The sequence below is a fragment of the Dreissena polymorpha genome, chromosome 1 (assembly GCF_020536995.1).
Source record: "Dreissena polymorpha isolate Duluth1 chromosome 1, UMN_Dpol_1.0, whole genome shotgun sequence".
Classification (NCBI taxonomy): Eukaryota; Metazoa; Mollusca; class Bivalvia; order Myida; family Dreissenidae; genus Dreissena; species Dreissena polymorpha.
In genome coordinates, this window is record NC_068355.1 from 41,651,461 (window position 1) to 41,677,074 (window position 25,614).

General features: G+C 36.3%; 2 protein-coding genes across 5 annotated transcripts in view; one reads left to right on the forward strand and one right to left on the reverse strand.

Annotated features, from left to right (window-relative positions):
- Positions 1–11,853, reverse strand: part of LOC127877608 (FERM domain-containing protein 4A-like) — a 181,035-nt gene extending 169,182 nt beyond the window's left edge. The window contains exon 1 of the mRNA XM_052423693.1: positions 11,784–11,853. The gene's annotated coding sequence lies outside the window, so the exon portion shown is untranslated. The remainder of the gene's footprint in view (positions 1–11,783) is intronic.
- Positions 11,854–19,035: 7,182 nt separating this feature from the next.
- Positions 19,036–25,614, forward strand: part of LOC127877987 (regulator of MON1-CCZ1 complex-like) — a 43,489-nt gene continuing 36,910 nt past the window's right edge. For all 4 annotated transcript variants that reach the window (XR_008048708.1, XM_052424337.1, XM_052424343.1 and 1 more), the window contains exons 1-2: positions 19,036–19,184; positions 21,280–21,356. Coding sequence is in view for 3 of the 4 variants with exons in the window: in XM_052424337.1 (XP_052280297.1) it covers positions 19,077–19,184; positions 21,280–21,356 (185 nt within the window). In the remaining variant the exon portion in view is untranslated. The remainder of the gene's footprint in view (positions 19,185–21,279; positions 21,357–25,614) is intronic.

Consider the following 25,614-nt stretch of genomic DNA (forward strand, 5'->3'; position numbering starts at 1 on the left):
ATATGTTGTATGCGCAATGGATATAGACCTCAACGGCACCGCTCAGTTGTGGAATCTCGAGACGACTGGAAACGGTGTAACATCTTTGCTCAGGTGTATAAAGAACTGAAACGATACTATTTAAATGCTGTAGGGCATGTAATTATGAATACTTCACATACACATGTGTGTCATGTGAAAAAGTGCAAATGTATTCATAACAATTAGACGTCAAGTATATATCTCAAAAAAGAGTTACTGTTTGAATAAACTGATCCCCGCCGATGCCCACAGTGCACACAGGACGCCCCCAATGCCCATCAATCACGCTAACTTGCTTAAATATTATAAATTAACAAATGTGAAACATTAATTTGTTCAAAGAAGCTGCTAATATCTGCAAGATTCATCTACCACCACCAATCAAGAGAAGTGTACATGACTTCACGTACACCCCATACAATACTCAGTAGTAATAAACGATTCAGGTAAAACCGCGAGCGGGATACGCAACCCTACTGCCATTTTTGTTTTCTTATTTTTTCTTTTAATGGCAGGGGGACGTATGAGGACCCATGGCTCGAGACCGGTGTCTAGGTGCCTTCATCACCTCCCGAAACCTCTAATTTAGAGAAATCTACAAATAAGCAGCTATTAAGATACTGTAACATTAAGTATTTTATAGTAAAAAATGTAATTAAAACATTATCAATTCATTGCGCAAGTTAACATAACAAACAAACATCAAAAGCATCCTGCACACACCCCGGACATCAGCAAGAAACAAACAAATCACTCAAACCATAAAATCCATAAAGCATCTATAAAGAATGTTGATAAATCATAAATATTCCGAGAAATATATAAATGCATATGACGAATTTAACAGCTATATTAAACAGACTTCAACATCTAACCAGTCACACCAAAATGAAAATATTAAGTAATCGTACAATAAAAATGTCTTTAAAATTAAACGTTCATTACGAACGACAACAAAAAATAATAACACTTGACATTTAAACATACCAATATTTCAATAAGTATGCTGGCGGTACTATCTCCAGGAAGTGAGAGTCTCGAAAAACACGACACCCATAACTTAAAAGACCTCATTCAGACACAATATTAAGTAACAAATGAGTCAAAATAATCAAGAAAACTTCAGACTTAAATGAAAATACACCCATCGTCTTTCCTAATAAAGAAATCGGGTCGTGTTAAGATCCCATCTCACATGGACTAAAAACCGAACTGAAAATATACTAAATATAGACTTTATTAGCAAAATTATAAACATAAAAGCAATGTAACCAATTATTTAACCATACATATGTTCATTAAGGGCGGGCGGGCGGGGTTATCACCCTTTCGTTTTCTTGCTCCATAACTTTGCCTGTCAAAAACAACCCTCGAATGGCGTCTCACTAGATGTGCAAATCATATATACCCCAAAACGAAAAACTCGTGCGCTTTCGCGCTAAAACATGCACACAAAACCCGTGCATTATACGCGCTAAACCATTACCATAATCTCTCTTCTAAATAACACGTATTAAACCATACTATACCGTATTTCTCAAACCGAGAATAATTTCATATATATATATATTTTTTTTTTCCGAGGAGACCGGAAACGGACCTTTTTTTTTTTGGACTCAGTAGTTGGGGAGAAATAGCCGGGACAAGAATTGCACTATATGTACAGTTTATAAAAAATTTCAAAGGGCCGTATCTGTGACAAATCATCCGACCAGAACCGGCTGATAATATGCACATCTCCTCTTGGTAGTGAAGCTTCCCATAAAGTTTCATTGAATTCCCGTAATAAGTTGCTGAGAAATAGCTTGGACACGAATTGCACTATATGTACAATGGAAAATTTCAAAGGGCCATAACTCTGTGAAAAATCATCCGACGAGAATTGGCTGATAACATGCACATCCCCTCTTGGTAGTGAAGCTTCCCATAAAGTTTCATTGAATTCCGGTCATTAGTTGCTGAGAAATAGCCCGGACATGAATTGCACTATATGTACAGTTAATGGAAAATTTCAAAGGGCCATAACTCTGTGAAAAATCATCCGACCAGAACCCGCTGATAATATGCACATCTCCTTTTGGTAGTGATGCTTCCCATAAATTTTTATTGAATTCCGGTCATTAGTTGCTGAGAAATGGCCTGGACAAGAATTGCACTATATGTACAGTTAATGGAAAATTTCAAAGGGCCATAACTCTGTAAAAAATCATCCGACCAGAACCCGCTGATAAAATGCACATCTCCTCTTGGTAGTGAAGCTTCTCATAAAGTTTCATTGAATTCCGGTCATTAGTTGCTGAGAAATAGCCTGGACAAAAATTGTGCACAGACGGACACACGGAAAGACGGACGGACAGACAAAGTGGCTACTACAGTACAGCCAACGCGGAACAAGCATATTTCGCGATCCGTGGCGGCAAGGCGCAACGAATCGATACCGAGATGGCCGTTGAAGCCGCGTCAGTATGCGGCGGCAAGTTGCATTTCGCCGCGAAGCTTCGCATCTGTCCGCCGAAACATGCCGAAGCAAGCCGCGCTCCGCGACATGACGCCGAATCGATGCGCATCTTCAAAAATCTTTTTAAAATGATAAGTTAGTAAAAGAAATTTAAAAGAACAATAACAATAATATTTGAAATCATAATCAATTTAATGTGCGCTGATTCAAAATAGATAAACTAGTTAACAAGAAGGCCATCAGGCCCTAAGGCGCTCACCTGAAAGCCAAAGGAACTAGACTATTCTGAAAAAAATGCAAGCTGATTCATGAAGATTATTTTGGACCAAAAAGTGACTTTTAACATGTTTTTTTTATATTTCACCTTGTGACCTAGTTTTTGAGCTCATATGACCCAGCTTCAATCTCTGGCAAAATTTTATTGGAACAAATGTTCTGACCAAGTTTCATGAAGATTGGCCAATAAATGTGGCTAATATAGTGTCAACAAGTTTTCACTAAAGCCATATAAGGACAACTGCCCCCCCCCCTGGCGGCCATGTTTTTCAACAAACCATAACCATTTTTAAACTCACTCAAGCTATTGTTAGAACAAATGTTCAGATCAAGTTTCATAAAGATTGGATAATAAATGTGACTTCTAGAGTGTTAACAAGGTTTTGTAGTAAATAGCCATTTAAGGAAAAACGCCTTGCTTTTTTACTGATCTCAACCATTTTTGAACTTAGCCCAGATATTATTAGTTCAAATATTCCGACCAAGTTTCATGAGCATTGGACCACAAATGTGACTTCTAGAGTGTTAACAAGGTTTTACCATACAGTAAAGCCATATTAGGAAAACTGCCCCGCCCCATGTCGGCCATGTTTTTCATTCAACTGGAAACATTTTCGAACTCGTCCAAGATATTATTGGGACAAATGTTTTGACCAAGTTTCATAAAGATTGGACTAAAAATGTGACTTCTAGAGTGTTAACAAGGTTTTACTATAGCCATATAAGGAAAACTGCCACGCCCCCTGGCGGCCATGTTTTTCAATCAACCAGAACCATTTTCGAACTCGTCCAAGATATTATTGGCACACATGTTCTGACAATATTTCATGAAGATTGGACTAAAAATGTGACTTCTAGAGTGTTAACAAGGTTTTACTATAGCCATATAAGGAAAACTGCCACGCCCCCTGGCGGCCATGTTTTTCAACCACCCGGAACCATTTTCGAACTCGTCAAGGATATTATTGGGACACATGTTCTGACAAAGTTTCATGAATATCTGACAATAAATGTGACTTCTAGAGTGTTAACAAGGTTTGCTATATATAAAACTGCCACGCCCCCTGGCGGCCATGTTTTTCAATCAACCGGAACCATTTTCGAACTTGTCCAAGATATTATTGGGACACATGTTCTGAGTAAGTTTCATGAAGATTGGACAATAAATGTGGTCTCTAGAGTGTTAACAAGGTAAATGTTGACGACGCACGACGGACAAAAGGCGATCATAATAGCTCACCATGAGCACAACCCATGAGCACGTTGTGCTCAGGTGAGCTAATAAAAAAGCATGCTGTTGTTTTGTTTTTATCCCCACGCTTTTTGAAAAAAAGGTGGGGATATTGTGGTTATCTCCGCCGTCCGTCCGTCCGTCTGTCCGTCCGTCCTGGCCACTATCTCCTCCTACACTAAAAGCACTAGAACCTTGAAACTTACACACATGGTAGCTATGAGCATATGTGCGACCCTGCACTATTTGGAATTTTGATCTGACCCCTGGGTCAAAAGTTATAGCGGCTGGGGTGGGGCCGCGTCAGAAATTATCACTCATTTTTTTAGGTTATTTTACATTTACTTCTTTATTTCTACACCGATTCACTTCAAATTGATACTGGACCTCTCTTATGACAATACGGTCAATCTCAACCATGCATGGCCCCATTCCCAACCCTGGGGCGCCCCGCCCACATAGGCCACACCCACCAAAAATTTCCATTTACTATAATTTTTTCATTTCTACACGGATTCACTTCAAATTGATACTGAACTTTTATTATGACATTAGGGTCAATCTCAACTATGCATGGCCCCAATCCCAACCCTGGGGCGCCCGCCCACATAGGCCACACCCACCAAAAAATTCCATTTACTATACTTTTTTCATTTCTACACGGATTCACTTCAAATTGATACTGAACTTCTCTTATGACATTAGGGTCAATCTCAACTATGCATGGCCCCATAACCAACCCTGGGGCCCCGCCCACATAGACCACACCCACCCAAAATTGCCTTTACTATAATTTCTTCATTTCTACACCGATTCACTTCAAATTGATATTGAACTTCTCTTATGACAATACAGTCAATCTCAACTATGCATGGCCCCATTACCAACCCTGGGGTGCCCCGCCCACATAGACCACACCCACCCAAAATTGCCTTTTACTATAATTTCTTCATTTCTACACCAATTCACTTCTAATTGATGATGAACTTCTCTTATGACAATACGGTCAATCTCAGCTATGCATGGCCCCATTACCAACCCTGGGGCACACCTAGGTCAAACATTCGGCGTGGGGATACGCGTCGGCCTCTGCCGCGCCATTTCTAGTTAGTGATTGCATTCCTGTTTCTAAAGAAATTGCTGTCATCCAGATAGAAACAATTATTTTTTTAAATGAATGCGAATAAAAAAATCGAATTTATAAAATCAAAATACGCTTATCACGGGCATGTATTAATTAAATTCCAATAATCATTTGCCATTGTCATTTTTAGAATCGGCTAAAGTATTTTTAGTTACTTTGTGTGCATTATTGCGCCGTATGATTATTGTCTTTATATTAAATGATCAACAAACATATTCGTTTTGGGTTTAATTTTTACGACAACATGTATTAGCATAAAAACAATGTCGCGTAATAATGTTTTGGCACATACAAGTGGTCAAGGCTCCAGCAGGTGGTGGATTTATAATTGCTTGTTGTTTTTGCTATTATATTTTAGCTGAGACAATTAGCAGTTCGAAGCCACATCAATAACCAACACTTAATTGTTGTTTTGTTAATTATCAGCTTATTATCACTATTGTTTGACTATACGAATATAAAGTAGTATCATTTTGTTTATATTATACAGTTGATATCGCTAATCATTACCCGATAATCCCGTATATTCCAGTTTTAAAGCAAATTCAGGTAAATATTTACGTTAAAAGTGCTCAAGACACACACACATTCGCAATTATTCTTAAGTATCAAATACATTTTGGCATTTGTTACTATTTAAAGATGTGATGAAATAATGTCCAATCGGGGCGCTTTTTTTCTCCACTGAACACGCAATAATCGCCTGACGTGATGTACATGTTTTTATACAACACAAAATACACCCAAACTTTCCATGCGACATTGTTCATGTGCATATAACGAGCGCTTTTATGGAGACAAAGGATATTTTAGCACTGTTTATTTGACGCTAGAATTTGTTAATGTCGCACTGGCATTAAAATTCGGAAGCGTGTTTCGGATTATAAATTTTATAAAGCTCATTTCAGAATCGAACGAAACATTAACATTGTGTTTAATTTATTCAACGATAATTTGTTAACGCCCATTACGTGCCATATCACTTATTAAAACCTGAAAATAATAAATATGAAAGTAGCGTAAATCTAGGTTTCTATGCTACGCAAATGTACATGTAGGTATATATCTTTTCACTCAACCCACCGCGTACGTTTGCGGCGGATTTACTCCACGAAAGTACGCGACGTTAAAACAGACTCAGCGTCGTTGCGCAGATCGATTACGAGTGCCTCGGCGATACGCCGCGTGAAAACTCGACACAGCTGCCGTGTACTATAATTCTGGCCATGAAAAAAATTTGGGGGAGCATAATAAATGTGTTATACACTACAAACTTTCAAAAGCCTGCAACAGACTAGACGATCACAAACTCTGGTGAATAAAATAGCGCAGTGTAACTTTTGGCTACAATTGTCATTTCAAAACTTCTGCTTCTGGTTTGAAAACAGATTTTAATCAAGTTTTTGTTTTGAGCTGTTCTCCACAAAAGACACATATTTTTATCATGGTGGTAGCAGGCATGGCAGTCTTGGACATAAACCACTTGACCTTCAACAGATTCCATTTATGTTTGTGTTGGTTAAGTGAACATTGGAAGCTGGTTGCCCGATCCGTTGAGTGTTTTTTCGTTTCTGAACTAATCCATGTGTCCAAAATAGCTATACATAGATGCTTTATCAAAGCTGTAAAGACTCATCTTCTATTAACACTCATGGAGTTAACAGTTATCGAACAGTAATGCAGGTGGATCTTGACAGATGCTTATTATGATTACTGGCTGGAGAACTTGTGTCTATACAGTACAGGCAACGTGTACTTTGACAAACGCCACTCGTCGCGGTGTTCATTTTACGGTGTTCGCTTACCAAACGACCCCCGCGATGTGTGTTCAGATCAAATATTCGCGGGGGCTGTTTTCAATAAGGTGGACACCGCGAATCACCGCGGACCCATTATATCTACCGCGGTGTTCATCGTGTTCGCTAAAAATAAAATAATTAAATATAAACGTAAATTATTGATCCCTTTCATTTAAAGCGGGTATAAACGTTGTTGTCAAATATTTATGAATTTATATAAAATGTGTAATAAACTTATTATATATATATTTAAATATAAATTAAAATAAAAGTTAAGAAGAACGTGTCGAAAAATGCGAAATAAGCCAGATATTTAATTCTGAAATTTAAAACGGCTGTACAGCCGAATTCGCTAGCATGTAAACCATACATGTACGATGTGAATCTAAACTTAGTTTAACGGTTTATTTGAATTCCTGCAACGATATCTATTCATACGACACACGAACACTAACTCCGATCCTAATGCAAAGACGAATGCTTCGGTTATTGTAGGAATATATGTACGTCACAATCGACTCGGGGCGCTAATTTTCTTTGCTGCATTTTATGAAATTCGGCTTTAATGTGTAATTTTTCTTGCCTATTTTGTGTTATTGTAACATATTGTATCAATGTATTACAATTACAATTAAACACATATAAAAATCATATATACCCGCTTTAAAGCGATAATGAATACAAGTAAATATAGTCTATTTTTATGTACATGATGGTCGAAGGATATTTTAAGTATTTAACGTAATATTATGCGCATCTAACAATATATGCAATGTTTATAGGTGTCTATCGCAACCGTCGGTTATTTTTTGGTGTTGTCACTTTACATAAACTTATATCTATGAATGCAGCATCAACATTCTAAAACGATATCCCGGAAAAATCAAAAAATCATTTGAATATCAATTGTACTTGCGTTATGATTCGGGGTACGATGTGAACCTAAATTTCATTTTAGTGCAGATTCATTCATACGACACAAAGACACAAATTTGTTTTACGGATCATTTCGGCTTAGAGGACTGAACTGTCATGAAAAATATCGAATATTATATTTTTTTTTATTAACCACTGGAAGCAAGACGAGTTGTAGATAATTGGTCAGTTACCATATTTTAACTAAATATTTTGACCAGTTTCCCTTTTTCAGCTCAATTCAACAGTCGAAAATGCGCATAATATCAATCTAAAACATATTGGCGACAACAAAATGCGGTGTGTTCTATCCAGAAGCCCTGGCGGAAAATGTATGGCGTGACAGTGTTGTGCCTAAGGTTAATGAACTTCTTCGCCGCCAGGGTAGAGAGGAGAGACGAATGAGGAGAGATGCGGGCACATCTGCCGACATCAACGGGTACATGGAGGACCTGCACGGCATGCTTCCCGAGATAAACACCTCATGCGACACTTCGCTTCTGTCGCTTCTGAACAACAGCATGTGAATACTTCTACTGAATGTAAATTATGTAAATACTGTATATATTTTTCTGTCGCTTCTGAACAACAACATGTGAATACTTCTACTGAATGTAAATTATGTAAATACTGTATAAATTTGATATTTACTGTTTATTTTCGAATAAATACCGACTTTATAATGTTGTTGTTATATACAGGATTCTATCTATTAAATAATGCAATGTTATATGCTAAGGGGAAGACGCAGGAAAAACAAAAACAAACAATTAATTCAACATGAACGAATATCACGAGTTGTTATCAAATATTCATAACCTGATATGTAAATTTATAACCGGTAACAAATCTTTATAAATAATAACTAACTTGAAAACGAAGGATGACATGGGCTACGTTAGAAAGTAAATATTGATTAGATCAATATAAAATATCTTACATCAGATATTGTTCACAACTCGCCATGCAAAGCATTGAGAACAAGCGGAAATGTCAGCAGAAAAAGTCGGGAAGAAGCACAAAAAGTTACAAACGAACAAAACAAACTCTAACAAAAATACCGCATGAAAGAGAATGATCCGGAATATCATTCTCTATATACATGCTATATTTACTAATTTTGAACTTCTTTCAAAGATCTTAAAGAACTTTATTTCAACAAACGAGTCCAGTGCTGAAATGGAAGAAACCTGAAAGACACAAAATATAATCTGTTAAAATACATGTATATGAATAGAAAAACCCAACAGTTTACGATTGCAGTCGTTGCAATCGACAGTTGACAATTTCTAAATTTCGTAGCATACTGATGCATTACGTTATTTCAGACAGTACAGGCGGACGCAAATAAATTATTTAATACTCACTTTCTTTATAACTCGATATGTGTTGTTAAAAAACGGCGATTGAATTTCTTAACACCATACCAGTTAATAGACTTGATGATCTAAGCGCTTTAATTACGTTTCCGACTTTACGTGCTGTCCGAATTTAAAGTGATGGGCATTGTGTTACTGTTGAATTGAGCTGAAAAGAAACGGGTGAAAACAATAAGTTATAATGAATGTGGTATCTGAAATTATCTACAACTCATCTTGTTACCGGTTGTTTATAAAAAATATTTATTATTTTCGATATGTTACATGACTCACCCATCCCTCTAAGCTGAAATGATCCGTAAAACCAAATTGTGTCATTGTGTCGTATGAAAGAATCTGCATGAAAACTACATTTAGACTCGCATCGTACATCGATTCATTTCTGTCGTAAGTTGTCAAAACGAAAGTTCGGTTGATATTCAAATGGATTATTTTTCTTTTCGGGATATTGTTTAATTATGTTGATGCTGCATTAACAAATGCAAGTGTATATCGAGCGAAAACACAAAAAATAAACAACGGTTACGATATACACCTACATTGTATATTGTAAATACTATTAGTTGCCCATAATATCACTTTAAGTACGCATACATTTGCACATACATGTAGTTTATTATGTTCATTTGTTCATTGTACATGTACATGTAAATTTAAAACTCTTGAATGACCATCGCAGACAGGTATTACATGTATCAATGGCCGCGCGGCATTGCGGTGATCACGGGTGTTCCAGTTAATGATGACGTGCAATCGCGGCGATTTCGGGTGTTCGCCGAACACTGCGGTCAGTAGCGTGTCCGCCCCCGCGAAATGTCACCCATCGGGAAAATTGAACACCGCGGACACGCGTTTTTGTCAAAGTACACGTTGCCTGTACTGTACATAAACCGCCAAAGGAAGGATTACTGTAGCAACAAAAAATATGAACAGTAAATGAATTGAAAGATCCAACCATCATCGAAAAATAATGGACATTGGCTTCGTTTTGATGTCTCCAAGTTATGATGAATTTGAGCCAAAGCCTTTTCTTGGCAATTTTGGAATAAGGCATTTTTCTAGCGAATGTGCACTGATTTTTAAAAAAACTAATTTACAATTACTCTTTATAATAATTCAAATTAGAAGAACTCAATCATATGAATAATAGTTATATACTTTGTTAGATGCAATCTTCTTTTCTTGGAAATTGAGGATAAAAATCAAATGCATTTTTTTTACTAATTCGCTCTAAGGATGGGAAAGTTTTATGAAAGGAAAAGGCCTGGATCCTGAACATCCGATTGCTGATTGGCTGGTATAAGTTTATTGCACATTATGTATCATGTACTAATTTTCAAGTATTGTTTATCTGTTAAGGAACAAACCCTAACAAGAAAGTCAACTGTGCATTGTAAAGCAGACTCAGACAAATGCAGAAAAAAAGTTACAAACCAGATGTGACTAAGGTGTCTGGTAGCAGCAGTAGCACCACAGCTACTATTGGTCATTTCAGATTATAGAGAATTTGGGTAGTCAATAAAAACATATTCCCGGAGCCTTTGATAATTTTTGCTATGGCGGCTCTGGAAGAAAATATGTTCCCCCTCATAAACAAAATTGCAGTTCTATCCACAGATTTTGTGCGCATCACCAAACAGACGTCGTTCGTTACCAATTAAAAAAAGCGATGAATAGGCTTCAACACGACATTAAATTTACCTAAATGGCAGCCTATGGACATTATCATTTGCATGCCACCTTATACAAACACGACCATGATTCAACACACTATACTGGCTAACATGTTCATTTTGAAATTTGGGACAGTGTAAATATTTGAAATCTGTTCGACATCTTTATTGACTTAGGTTACATCAAATTTCACGATGTGCAAAAGACTGGTGTACTGGGACGTTACCAATAGCTACACTTTTAGTTGGAAACATTACAACAGTCAGACATTCCCAAAATACAGGACTATCAGACCTGACCGACATTTTTATGACATGCCTGCTTGAAAATGCTGTGTTGCCGGTCTGAATGTCTGGCAAATAATAAAAGAGTACAAGTTTATTTATTTCCTAGAATTAAAATCTGAAAAATAAAAGTGATCTTAAAAGAAAAATGAGCAGTAAAATTTACCCTTTATTCTTGTTAACATTCATAAAAAGTTCATTTGCATGTGTATGGAACACTTCCGAGTAAATATGTCATTAGCTTTTATAGGTAAACAAAAACACATTCTGCAACTCAAATCGTTGTACTCATGGTATTAACAGTTTGTTCCAGATCAAATTTTCGCTAAATAGTGCATTTTCGTTGACTTATATATTTTTGTGACCAGTTTATTGACATTTGTAGTATCATTTTGAGTTGTCATATAATTTCACAACTGTGAAATAGTTGTCAATCTAATTTTGAGAAATAGAGTTTAGAGTTATGCATTTTGGAGGTTGTTAAAACGGTTCTCTTTAAATGACAGTGTTTCTTATCGATCATGTTCGATAACAAGGATATAAATATATCTGTTCTTCCATTAGTTGACATCATGGAGTGAGTAAATGATTATCAATCTTACCACAATCGTGAGTGAATAATAGCGTTGTTTGCTCTTCAAAAACAATTCAAAACTTCCGGTTTTAATAGCCCGGATGCAAACATGGAACCCAAAGAGAAAAGAAGAGAAAGGGGAGCAGACGATATTATCATAGACATATATTGGCAAATGTCGTATTTCTGAACCCAATAATTAGTTGCATGATTGCATTAATGGTCTTCAAATAATGCAGATTTTCTATTTCATATGCAAACTAAGACTCCATCACAATCAGGTTGAGATGACCTTAAAGCGGACAAAATATGCGGACATCATATTCGATTTTCTCCATTGTGTACACACCGGTCTTAGTGATAATAACGTAGTAATGTGCAAATACTGAGCTCAGGCCGGGGAATTAACCCACTACACCCAGAGAAGTAGTCAGACACTTTAACCACGTCGCTAAAGAGCTAGCCCAACAGCAAGGCTGTTGGAAGTGACCTTACTTTTTACTACACTCCTCCCCTTTTTAATGATTCAAGGCCCAGACACGCCCGCTACAGCATGTCTTGCTACCGCATGGGCCTACCAGAAACCATTAAACAGCCCAGACCGACTCCCGCATTCACAGTACCTTTTAACCGCGTCGCCATTAATGTGCAAATACTGAACTCAGGCCGGGGATTGAACCCACGACCTCCAGAGAAGTAGTCAGACACTTTAACCACGTCGCTAAAGAGCTAGCCCAATAGCAAGGCTGTTGGAAGTGACCTTACTTTTTACTACAGTAGTGACGTCACCATCTATGTATAGAATGCGATTTTCTCCATAATATGACCACACCACATTTACACAGTCATTTCCCCTATGCAAATGTGCCTTTTGGGGTTCAGGCTTTTATTCTGCGTTCAATTAATAAACATCCTATGCATATTTGCTTTGAAATTTCCTGCAACTATGATGATGATTTTGATGATGCTGATGATTATGTGATGATGATGATGATGATGATGATCAGGCCCGTACCCAGGCCAGGGGCCCGGGCCCCCCCCCCCCCCAGCTGGCTGTCAAACTATGATTTTTTTTAATAATCAGTCCACTGCATTTTTTTTCTCGTGCAAGGGCCCACAGTACACGTTTGCTCAAAACAAAAGAGCAGCTATGTTTTATTGTCCCTGATAAACAAGGGGATTAACGCTCGCCAATCGAGATAAGCCTCTAGGCAATGTTTTGTTATCGCCTTGTACACACATCCCCGATCAGTCCCCCATTGTGATCATGAATGCTTAATCTATCAATGGTTGATGTAACATGTATTTTGATACGTGCAGCGAATGGAAGCAACTGCTACAGGAGTTCGTAGACTATGGTCTGATTATTGCCTACACAAGTTTTTTTCCTTCTTTGAGAAGGCCCTAGACATAATTTTCCCTTCTAAAAGTTTTTTTTTTTTTTTGAAACCTTTTATTGGGAATTTTTAGGTCCCAATATATACTTTTTACATTGAGAATAGGGCCCTAAATTTGAACCGGAACAAAAACACTGACAAAATTATTAAAACTGAGTAATTATAATTTTTGAAAGGAAATCACTGAAAAAGACTACGATGAGATAATTAACATGTTTGTTTAAAAGAAAAACAGATTCATAAATATGCCGAGCAACAGATAAGAATTTGGCAGAATTCAGTATTTAAAATAATTGAGTACCGAGAATTGAGTAATATCAACCTATTAATGGCTCATTGGTAAAAAAATGAAAATTGAAACAACAAATCAATCTCATTATATAAATTAATCTGATCCAGTGTAGGAAAATATTGTATTATTAAATAATATCTTTCCTTGAATTTGTTTGAAAACAGTAAAATATGTTAAATTGATGATTTAAGACTTTCATTATTTCCCCAAAAAATTAGGCGTTTCGCGCTTTTTTTTTCCTCAAAAATGGCAAGGTCTTTCCCGAAATATCAGATTTAAAAAAAACCTGTGACGTTATTGATTTGTGAAAAAAATGGTGGAAGCAATACGAGAGTTGATGTGGATAATCGTCATTTTAAACCTGTAAGTTTCGGAAATCTAAAGCTTTTAATATTGTTGTGAATTCACACCAATGTTTAAAGCTTAAGACTTCCGAAATGTGCTGATTTACTTGTTATATTCCATTAATTCATATCACAAAATACGTTTTTTTATAAGCATTAAAATTCACCTTGCAAAGTGCCAAATTAAAAAAAGTATATATATAGGGAGGGGGGACCCTTCCCCTGTTGGGCCCCCCCAGTAAAAAAATCCTGGGTACGGCCCTGATGATGATGATGATGATGATGATGATGATGATGATGGTGGTGGTGATGATTATGATGGTGGTGATGATGATTATGATGATGATGACGATGATGATGATGATGACGATGATGATGATGATGATGATGATGATGATGATGATGATGATGATGATGATGATGATGATGATGATGATGATGATGGTGAGGCAATGATAGCAGCAATTACAGCACTATGCCAAAAGGAGGAGACTTAAGTGGCTCAAGAAGTGGACCCATTCTCTGTTATCATCCTACCTAAAAAGAACAACCTTAAGCTGTGCACTAAGGGTTCTCTGAGAATCTCCAGGAGTGGAAAACCTCCCATCCGAGCTGATTAAGCACGGAGAAGAGGCAGTGATAGTAGCAATTACAGCACTATGCCAAAAGGAGGAGACTTAGTGGCTCAAAAAGTGGGCCCATTCTCTGTTAATCATCCTACCTAAAAAAGAACAACCTCAAACTGTGCAAGAAGTAACGCACAATCAGCCTCAGCTATCAACCCAGCAAAGTCATACTCCTCAATCGATAGAAAAGTAAGGCTGATAGGGTACTTGCTCAAGAGCAGGCTTATTTCAGAGCAGGGCTGCGTACAGTGGAACAGATCTTCAATGACAGAGTCATCATTAAAAAAATTGGAGGATTCAGTATTGGCAAATCAAACAATAACTCCATGGAAACCTCAGCAGAGAATTACCGGTATTTAACATGTTTCACAATGGACAGAAAGGTGGCTTCTTCGGGACATCTGTGGGCGTCTGTCAGGGATATCTGCTCTTCTCCGTCCTGTTTAATCTTTTCCATTAGAAGATATACAGGAGACTCTCAAAGACACCTCTATCTCCATCGGTGGAAAACTCAAGTTGGAATTCACTGATGACATTTACAGGGCCCTTGCTACACTTTGGGGGATTGGGGCTGGGGCCCTTAGAGGGGGGAATTTCGCTTCATTTTGGGCAAAAATGGGGAATTTTAGAAGATCTTATCACCAACCATTCAACACTTTAAATTGCTATATTTTAATGTAATTTACATAAATATAGTTTTACATGTAATCAAAGGTTCATAGCACGATACCAGCTGGCAAAATAGGTATAAAAGTTTTTAAAAAATATATAAAAAATTGGAGGGGGGAATTTTTAGTTGAAATAGGGGAAAAAAGTATACTATTTTAGGGTCCGAATTTCGGCCCCAAAAACGGCCAAACGAGGGCCCTGATTGACCTCAATTTCGGCCCCAAAAACGGCCAAACGAGGGCCCTGATTTACCTCATAGCTTTCCCCAGCAGTGAACTTCAAGACCTCACCAACAGACTCCATGAAAGAGCAGGAGCTTACGGAATGAAGTTCCGCAAGTTGAAGTCGAAAATCATTGTGAACAGCACGACCAACACCAGTACAGATACAACCATGAATGGCTAAAAGCTGGAAGAGGTGACCTTCTTTAAGTGCTTGGGAGCAACCCAGTCAACAAATGGTAGCATTATTGCCGTGGGAACCGCAGTGATGGCTGGACTAATCAGGTTGTTGACAAGCAGCTCCATCAGCTTCCCCACCAAGTAAGGCGCTTCAAGTCCCTCAAAGTCACATAACGCAAAATACAGGGCTTTAAACAAAGGGTTCTCTGAAAACTGCTTAGCATTTTCTACATAGACCAAAGAGTTCGTCCGCACCATGACTGCCATACTTGTTGACCGACTCCTGGCAGCTGTCAAACGACAAACCTTACTTGGCCTTGACACGTCATCAGGGCCGAGGCTGTCAGAAGAAAATCAACATGTAAAATGTGAATAAATGGACTTCCTCCCCATGGACAAATTACTTAAAGTAGCCCACAGCAGACCTGGCTGGCGGAGATTCTATGTGTCGTCGTCCCTAACCTCCTTGCCTCCAGCAAAAACAGACTGATCAATACGGATGCTGGTTCAAGGTCTGACGACTGACAATCCCTGGTATTCCAGAGGATTTTAGATATTTAAAATTAACATGTTTAGTTTAATACATGTTCACAGTAAACCGAGAGTGTTTTATACCAAACCGGGTGTTTTTAGTCGTTCACTAATGTTGTTACTGGAAATTTCAAGTCGGTTCGGCTTATCTACGGAAAGCCTACTACCCGACACACATGCCGTATCCAAGATTGTATAATTTATGCAAGAGGTTTGAGTTCTCCAACCATATTCATTCACAAATGGAAATATTGTATGAATATCGTGCTAAATGTAATAGTTTCGAACGGAGCTTATATAGAAAAGAATCAATAAACAATGATTGTATTATACCTGTCGCGGAAGAGATTATTTATGAATGATTAAAATAGTCCACTTTCTGCTGCATCTTCGTGACGTAGTATTTTAGCTCAGCTCATTCGTAATCTGAGGCTATTAATAGATTTGGCTGCCGATAAACAAGGGAGAGTCCAATTGCACGGGTGATTACAACGCAATAGTATAAGGTTTCGCCTGTTTACATTCACAGTTATCAATTTATAAAACGTTCAACATGAGTTCAACAAATACTACAGGGATACAATAGACAACATCAAAAATTGCTTCATACTCGCTAAGACCGAATATATAAACTATTATATATATAACACAAATGATCTGTTTTGTAACCTCGTTCATGCTTCTACAGCGGGGATTTCTGGGAAACGTTCTTTTGTTCTCAACAGATAGCGGCGATCTTTTGTATTTACGGGTGCTAACAACGCAGTAGTAGAAACTTAAGCTTGTTTTTGGATTATTGACGCAAAGCGGCAATAATACACAGTAGCCAATCTTCAGCCTAATTTGCATATTACTGCAAACTTCGGAGCACTTCTGTCTACGCCGCAGAACTTAACTCTCTGTTAACGCAATTTGATTGGGTGTTGTGAAAATGTTAGTACATGCGCATTGAAAATGCACGGAAATAGCCGATATGAAAATGCACGGAAATAGCCGATCATATCGGCTATTTCCGTTATTTAACGGTGAATAGGTTGTCAAATAGTGCGGGGTTAACATGTACACAATGTATTGCTAAGCTTTTCTTTTTCAGGATATGTAGTAACAAAATGACAAACCCAATTATTTTTTAACGTTCAGTCTATCTAACATTTGTTCCTCTCTAGGGATAAATGCAACGAATGCGCATGAATCTTTCCCGCGAATTTTTCACCAGCTGGTCCGAGACTAGTAACACACTAAACATCGCAGTGGCGAAGACAGGGTTCAGAAACTTGAATGTTTTTCTAAATGAACTTAGTTTCCTTTTGAATCAGGGCCACGTTGTGAGATTTCATGTCAATAATCCACCAGTACTTTCAGTGCTTTGATTGTTCACAGTTGTCAATTTATAAAACGTTGGACATGAGTTCACCAATGTCTACAGATATACTAGAGACAACCTCAAAAATGCTTTATAATCGCTAAAACCGAAAAAACCACTATATATAACAAGCAATATCTTTTTTAAATGTAGTCCGCGTAAACGAAATAAAGTTTGCAATAAACCTTTGTAAATAAATAAATAAAATGAAAGCAAAGGTTAACTATTGTGGGATTTTTTTTACTTGTAAGTTGCAAATTAACAGCATGAAATGTGTGTTATCATTGTCAAACCACACATTAGTGTAAGTAGATAAAAAAATATACTACGGGAGTGCACATCATGTGTCCTCACATGCCTTATTATGAGTATATTTCTTCACTATCGAAATATATCGTATGTTAATATTTGATTTCAATGCAGTTTTCTTTCGAAACATTTAACTCACACTTTCATAGCCGCGTCATGCGAAAATGGATCTTATGCATTTCAGCCAGCGTTTCTTAAATCCAACATGTGCATTTGCGAAGTCAGGTCAGATGCAATGCTGTTTGCTTTAACATCACTCAATATGGTATGATCTCATTATGTATCTCCTGACCAGACTGAGAGATGCGCAGGCTGAGTGGGCTGTATATATGATGGTTGCATATGAAATAAGACCCATTTTCGCATAACGAGGGTCATTGAAGTCTCACTGCGAATTGTAAATGGCAAATTTTAGCACAATGCTTTTCGATACGAAATTGAATTCGAAATAGCAAATTTGTAAATAAGGGCAGCCTATCCAGGCGTTCAGGAACTATTTCCAGACGTGCTGACCCAGTACGGCAAACATTGTGGTTGGATAATTAAACGATTTCCCTCTTATTGTGACACTATACTATTTCGGTAATGATTGCTTCATCTTGAAAGCAAAATTTAAATTCTGCAAGATAGATTTTAACGCGTAATTGTAACTTGGCCACAATTTGTTCCGTTTGAACATACAGAGAGTAGTCCGGAATTCCTTACACTGAACAGTGCTACATCCTTTCCGCTGAGCACAGACACAGTGATGTAGCCAATGTTCGGAGGCTTTATCTCTAATCAGCCTATGAAATATTCAAAAATATTCATGCATGTCTGCTGGCGTTATGTAAATTGTCTTTATATTCAGTTCTCATTACCATTTACATCATACTTTGTATGCTTTCAGAACGTCCAAAAAGGGCCATGTTGTTGTTATTTTGTCTAAGTTATCTCTATGAAATAAATGGGATGATATAAAGTGCACACAAAGCTCGACCCGTTCGTTTTGATACACTCTTTATAATTTTGAATGGCTTGTGTTCATTTCAAACTTGCGATTAATTTTGAAAAATAAATTGCGTCTTAAATTATGCAATAGCGAACAACTTCAGTGCCTTCAGCGCTTTGATTATTTTATTTAACCCTCTTGATTTGGAAAACGAGCAAAATAAAAAAAAAGAAAAGAAAAAAACATGATTTTTTCTTCCTATCAAAATATATGCAAAGATTATCTGTTTTTAATTATAGTTTTCTAAATATTACCTCAGACTTAATATATGCTTTTGAAAATACATAATCGTGAACAACCTATAAAAATGTTGGGAGAGTTCGACACTGTGTCTTAACTTTTAGTTTGAAAAAAGGTGGTTTTTAGCCTGTTTGACAGTTTAGTCATAGCCTGTCAAAATGGCTTCTGACGAAGGGTCGCACTATATTGAACTTTGTAATTCTCCTATAAAATTCGAACCAATTAGTAAACAAAACAATGTATTCTATGATGATGCTAATCAGCAAGTATGTTTTATAGTCATTGTATGTATTTTGTGTTGTCGCAACAATCATTGCAAATGTTAAATATTTATTATAGAAGTGTGATTCGGATATGAATTTCATCCGAAAATGAAACAATTTAACGACATATTAAAACAATGTCAAATCACGTCTATGTCTACTTCGTGAAAAACATATCATGTTATTACTCTTAAATGATATTTTTAGGACCGTCACCTTTTTTTAAATGCATGTATTTGAATAACAGTATTGCATGACAATTTTAAAACAAATAATGTCTTTCTGTTAGTTGCATTAATAGTTGCAATGGTTACAGCATATCCTCTGTCAAGTCCCCTGCATATATATATATATATATATATATATATATATATATATATATATATATATATATATATCAGGGTTTCTTTATATCACTATTGCGCAATTAAAGAAGCCTTTTCACTGTTTAGTAAATTGACAAAAGTTGTTTCAGATTCGCAAATGGTCGTTTTAGTTATGATATTTGTGAGAAAACAGTAATACTGGACATTTACCATGCTCTAAAATAGCTATTATATACAGGGGACAAAAATTTCACTCGTCCGCTCGTATTGAATAGTGAAATCTTGAAAGGACAAGTGAATTTCCTTAAAGCTCTTGTCCTACAGGACAAGTGAAAAAAAGCTGATGTAAACATATGTTTTTTTCTGACCAGTAAGACTCTTTCATTAAATAAAATCATTTTCTTAAAGCATATCTATTAGGAAAGTAGAACGTTTATGAACCGGAAACCGTAATTGTAAATTTCATACAGCAGGTGTGCATTGTTATGTGAGACTGTGTCACGAGTAAACATTGGCTTTTTGGTGTAAACTTTGCTCGTCCATGTTGACAGGGAACCATCTGACTGCATTCACTAAGCTTGCAGAATTTACACATTTTTTTTGTGATGAGCTGGCATGAATAACTGAGTAAGCAGCATTTTAGCAGTGATATAGGAAACTTTATTAGTCATATCAGCCCTTTGCAATCTTTATTTCACACATTTTTTAAGGACGAGTGCATGTGTTTGCAGGACAAGTGAAAAGTTTAAGGCACTCATCCTGCAGGACAAGTGCAGTTTAGAAATATTTTTGTCCCCTGATATGCATCTTTTGACGATTTAAAAGCCTGAAATTATAAGACGTTGCAACGCGAAACGATTTAATAATTTGGAGAGTTCTGTTGTTGTTGTTGTTGTTATATTTTGTGAAACTACAAGTATTGTTTAAATAAACTATAAAATACATCCGTCATCGTATGAGCACGGTTGGCCAAGTGGTCTAAATGGTAAACTTTTACTCCAAGACTCCAGGGGTCAGTGGTCCGAGCACTGTTGAGGGTTACTTTTTTATCTTTTTTAATTGTATTCTTGTTTGTTTTTTTTACTCGATCTTTTTAGATCCATTTACATTAATTAATATAAAGCATTTAATGACAAACTTTAATACATGCCAAAGTCTGTGAAAAGGCCCCTTTAAAACAACTTACTTAAAAACAGCTTACATGATGTGGTGTGCTTGCATAATAATGATGTTAATCCAAAATTTTAAACACGTCAACAGTTCATTAAAATGTGTAAGTTTTTGCAATGGTAAAAGCCCAGTATTCCCTAAATTCCAAATTTGAAATTATGGATTATCTCCAGAATCACCTATGAGATAGATCTCGTGTCTAATCAACCAATCGTAATTCACCGATGTAAGAAAGATCAAATCATCAATTTAAAACGTCGACTTTGGGTTTGATAACGGTTTATTTAACTTTTTGTTTTTATTATTTATCCACAAACAACATGCAAATTGATATCGATGGTAACAGGTATTGTGTTTGTTACGCTGTTTTAGGTTGATTGAATTAGAATTCATAGACAAACTTGAGACTTATTATTTTGACATTGAATTTGGTTTAATCAGGAAGAACGATGAGCTGTACGTATGTACCCATAAAAGCTCAGAGCATTCAAGAAGAACAGTAGTCTTTTTTGTGTGGACCCTTTTACCATTTGTATACCTTCTATAACATGATCTTATCATTGGTGTTGCATTATACCAGATTGTGACTTTTTTACTTGTAGGTGTTCACAGTGCGATCAGGTGGATCAATGGGCGTTGTTGTCAAGGGACCAAATGACAGAGGCAGCATTACATTCAGGTATGGAAAGAACACATTGATTTCACTCTTGAACTTGTATAAGCATATAACAACCTTGGATCAAGATATATTTCTGTCATGTATATTTTATGAGTAGCAAATTGGTGGCTTACCCGCTGATAAAAAAACACAAACAAATTCTTTGATACTCAACTTGGATTTAATGGGATTGCACAAATGTGTTTGTAAAGATATTTTATCAGTAATATTATTAATCTACCGTACATCTTCGCTTATAAGACGGTTTGACTATAATACGAGACCCCTACTTTAGGTCCCAGATCGGCTGTATTTTGCTTGGCCTCGCTAATAAGACGGGGCAATTTTTTAAGGACGAAAATCGGTAAAATTTCAAGAGTCAAAATTTGATGGTCGGCCATTTTGTTAGTAAGTACAATACACCAAGTAAGCTCGTTATCGGATTCGTTCCCTGATTTACGTCGTCCTATTTTAATGCCGAGTTTATATGTATATGAATATTTTTTATTTTTGTTTTTCAGGTACCGGTACTCGACGTATATGGCTATATATAACACTTATTTATTTATACTTACAATATAATCATTGTATTATTCAGTGTCGCACGCTGACAATGCATCTGTCATTTGTTTTCCTATAATTTTGCGCGCAATAAGATTTTCAATTTTATCCATGATATAAATACATTGTATGCAATGGGATCTTCATTAATTGTAGTATGACAAATAATTAAATTCTTCATTTGTTTAATGATTCTATTTTATTATTATTTGTTTACGTATTAAATACGCTCTCTTTCTCTTCATGGACATCTTTTATCGTAATGATCAATCGAGTGCAATATAATAGTTTGGAAATTATGATTATGAACATCGGTGCATTATATATCTCAGATTGTATGATTGCGTTCTGTAAATTTGCAACCAATCAAATTACTAAACAATTAATGTATGCATCATATTGACCTTTCAAATACAAGGTAAGTCACTTTATGTTAATTAGTGTTGGAGGTATAATGCCATCTGCGTCAATTTATCTCCCAATTAACGGCTTAATAAACACAAGTTTTGTCTGTCAGTTAGTCGTTGGCTATTTACAGCACCAAGCCATGTGTAAGCTAGTAAGGGGTCAGTACTATCTGTACGATGTATCAATAAAATCGCGATTTAACGGCTAGATAACGGGTACTCATGTTGATAGTCAGTTGGCAATAAACAAACTGTCATCTTTGACAATAGTGTTTGCACAACAATTGGAGTTTTACGGGAATTTGACAAGTGTTTTTTTGCCACAATTATTACGGTGGTGTTATTATTGTGGTAAACTGGTAATTAGATGCCCTGTTTTCTGTAAACACTGAAACAAATAGGTGCTTTATTTTTTTTAAATAACAGGTACAAATTTTGAAGAATGACGTTCGGTTACCCTGCATTCCCTGAAAATAGAACAAAATTTGCAAAACATTATTCATCAAAATGAAAGTGATACATTTAAATAAATAAACGTTTATTTTGGATTTTTACAACAAACGCTTCCAAACTAATCAAATTAATGACATAAGCGACCTTACACTTATTCTTCACCGCCACAGTAAACACGATCCGCAGTACATTGCTGCAAATAGAAAAAATAATAGAACACTGATAACAGTTTTTACTTATTTATACACATATGTTTAAAGTAATCTATATTTTTAATTTGTATTCGATAATAAACTCGCGAGTATTCCAAACAGATAGATTAAAACATAATGATTTAAGCGGCGTATCTGCTGTCAAAATGATAGTAGTTTCTTATCGTCACCAGAAATACGGTTATCAAGTCGCAAAAATTGGTAAAAAAAGAATCAGTTTTAGCTGAGGACGCTCTTATAAGACGACCCCCTCACTTTATCCCTTAAAATTTCAAGAAAAAAAAACGTCTTATAAGCGAAGATGTACGGTAGTTTATGAAGTTACCTTTCACATGATATAAATATCATTTTGGATTTGCTTTGTTACAATTATATACCACTTTTAAATGATTAGAAATTGGTACATTTGCTAAGTCCACTGTTTATCATACAGTCAATATCAACCCCCCCCCCCCTCTTGCACGACCTGCGACCGCTGATTTTGGAGTATTTTAATGTCTTAATATTTTATTAAGCGACCATGTGCTGATACAATTTGAAAACCTGTTGATCATTAAGGGACCAACTTGATTGCCGATTTATTGTCGGTGTAACATAATCAAAGGAAAGCCGCTTCCTGTCAAGAAGCCATAAAGCAACACTTTCTCATTGATAAAATTGGCTATCTTTGTCTTACTCTACATGATAAACCAACCGTGTAATAGCATGTGCATAGCTCCGCCTTTTGAATCGTTTACTGAGAACGAAGGTGGAGTTAAGGGTTAAGAGCTCTAAACGATGCATTGATATTAAACACAGGATTCAGATTTTGAACACATGATTCATGCATGATCAGTTCCAATCATTTGCAATCGTAATTATTAGATCTGAGCTTTGAAACAATTAACACATTTGTATTGGCAATCCGCGAAAGGTCTAGAAGTTCAGATATACCAACTTCCCGTACAAAAAATGGCCGATGTTTGTGTTTATGAAATTCTTTAAACACATTTATCGTCAAAAAGTGCAACAGGTTTTTTTGTTGGATTATTGACATTGATATAAGAGCGAGATAATGGTATATAACTAATATCTTGACTATTTTATATAATTAAAACATTGAACACTATGGTTGTGTACAGAATTGGTCTATGAATTTGATACTGACAATGATTTTACTTTTTTAACAGAATGGTCTTTTTAGCTCACCTGTCACGAAGTGAAATGGTGAGCTTATGTGACCGTGTGATGTCCGGCATCCGCTGTGCGTTCGTGTGTCCGTCAACAATTTGTTTGTGTAGACAGTAGATGTCACAGTTTTCATCCAATCTTTATGAAATTTGGTCAGAATGTTTATCTTGATGAAATATGGGTTGGGATTGTATTTGGGTCATGTGAGGTAAAAAAACTAGGTCACTTGGTCAAATAATAGAAAAACCTTGTGTAGACAATAGAGGTCACAGTTTTCATCCAATCTTTATGAAATTTGGTCAGAATGTTTATCTTGATAAAATCTGGGTTGGGATTGTATTTGGGTCATGTGAGGTAAAAAAACTAGGTCACTTGGTCAAATAATAGAAAAACCTTGTGTAGACAATAGAGGTCACAGTGTTCATCCAATCTTTATGAAATTTGGTCAGAATGTGTATCTTGATAAAATCTGGATTGGGATTGTATTTGGGTCATCTGGGGTCAGAAACTAGGTCACTAGGTCAAATCATAGAAAAACCTTGTGTAGACAATAAAGGTCACAGTTTTCATCTGATCTTAATGAAATATGGTCAGAATGTTTGTCTTGTTAAGATCTGGGTTGGGATTGAATTTCAGTCATCTAGGGTCAAAAACTAGGTCAAAGTTTAAAAAACTTGTGTAGACAGTAGATCTCACAGTTTTCAACTTAACTTAATAAAATTTGGCCAGAATGTTAATCTTGATGAAATCTGGGTTGGGATTGTATTTGGGTCATCTGGGGTCAAAACCTAGGTCACTAGGTCAAATAATAGAAAAAACTTGTGTAGACAATAGAGGTCATCATTTTCATCTCATCTTAATGAAATATGGTCAGAATTTATATCTTGATAATATCTGATTTTGGATTGTATATGGGTCATCTGGGGTCAAAAATTAGGTCAACGGGCCAATTCTAGTAAAACCTTGTGTAGATGAAAGAGGTCACAGTTTTCATCACATCTTGTCAGAATGTATTAATGTAAATTTTGTCAGAATGTATTAATTGTTGCAATCTGGCTTGGGATTGTATATGGGTCTGATTTTTAGTTGATGTAGCAAGGTTAGTCAGGTGAGGGATTCAGGGCCATCGTGGCCCTCTTGTTTATTTTCAGACCATTTTTTTTAAGAGACCGGTTTTGGTTACTCCTTTTTGTGGTCTCTTCAAACAAGTTTGACTATACTTTGTGTGCATAAGCTGTGATATCTGTTTTCATTCAGTTGTCAATTTATTTTTCATCATTTACACATTAGGTCTTTTTCCCTTCATTTTTATATGAAATATATATAGAAGAGCTATCCTACTCACCCCGGCGTCGGAGTTGCCTTCTGTTCCGTCGGCGTTTGCGTGCAAATGTTAAAGTTTGCATACCACCCAAATATTTTCATCAATGTCCCTTGACATATTGTTTTCATATTTTGCATACTTGTTTACCATCA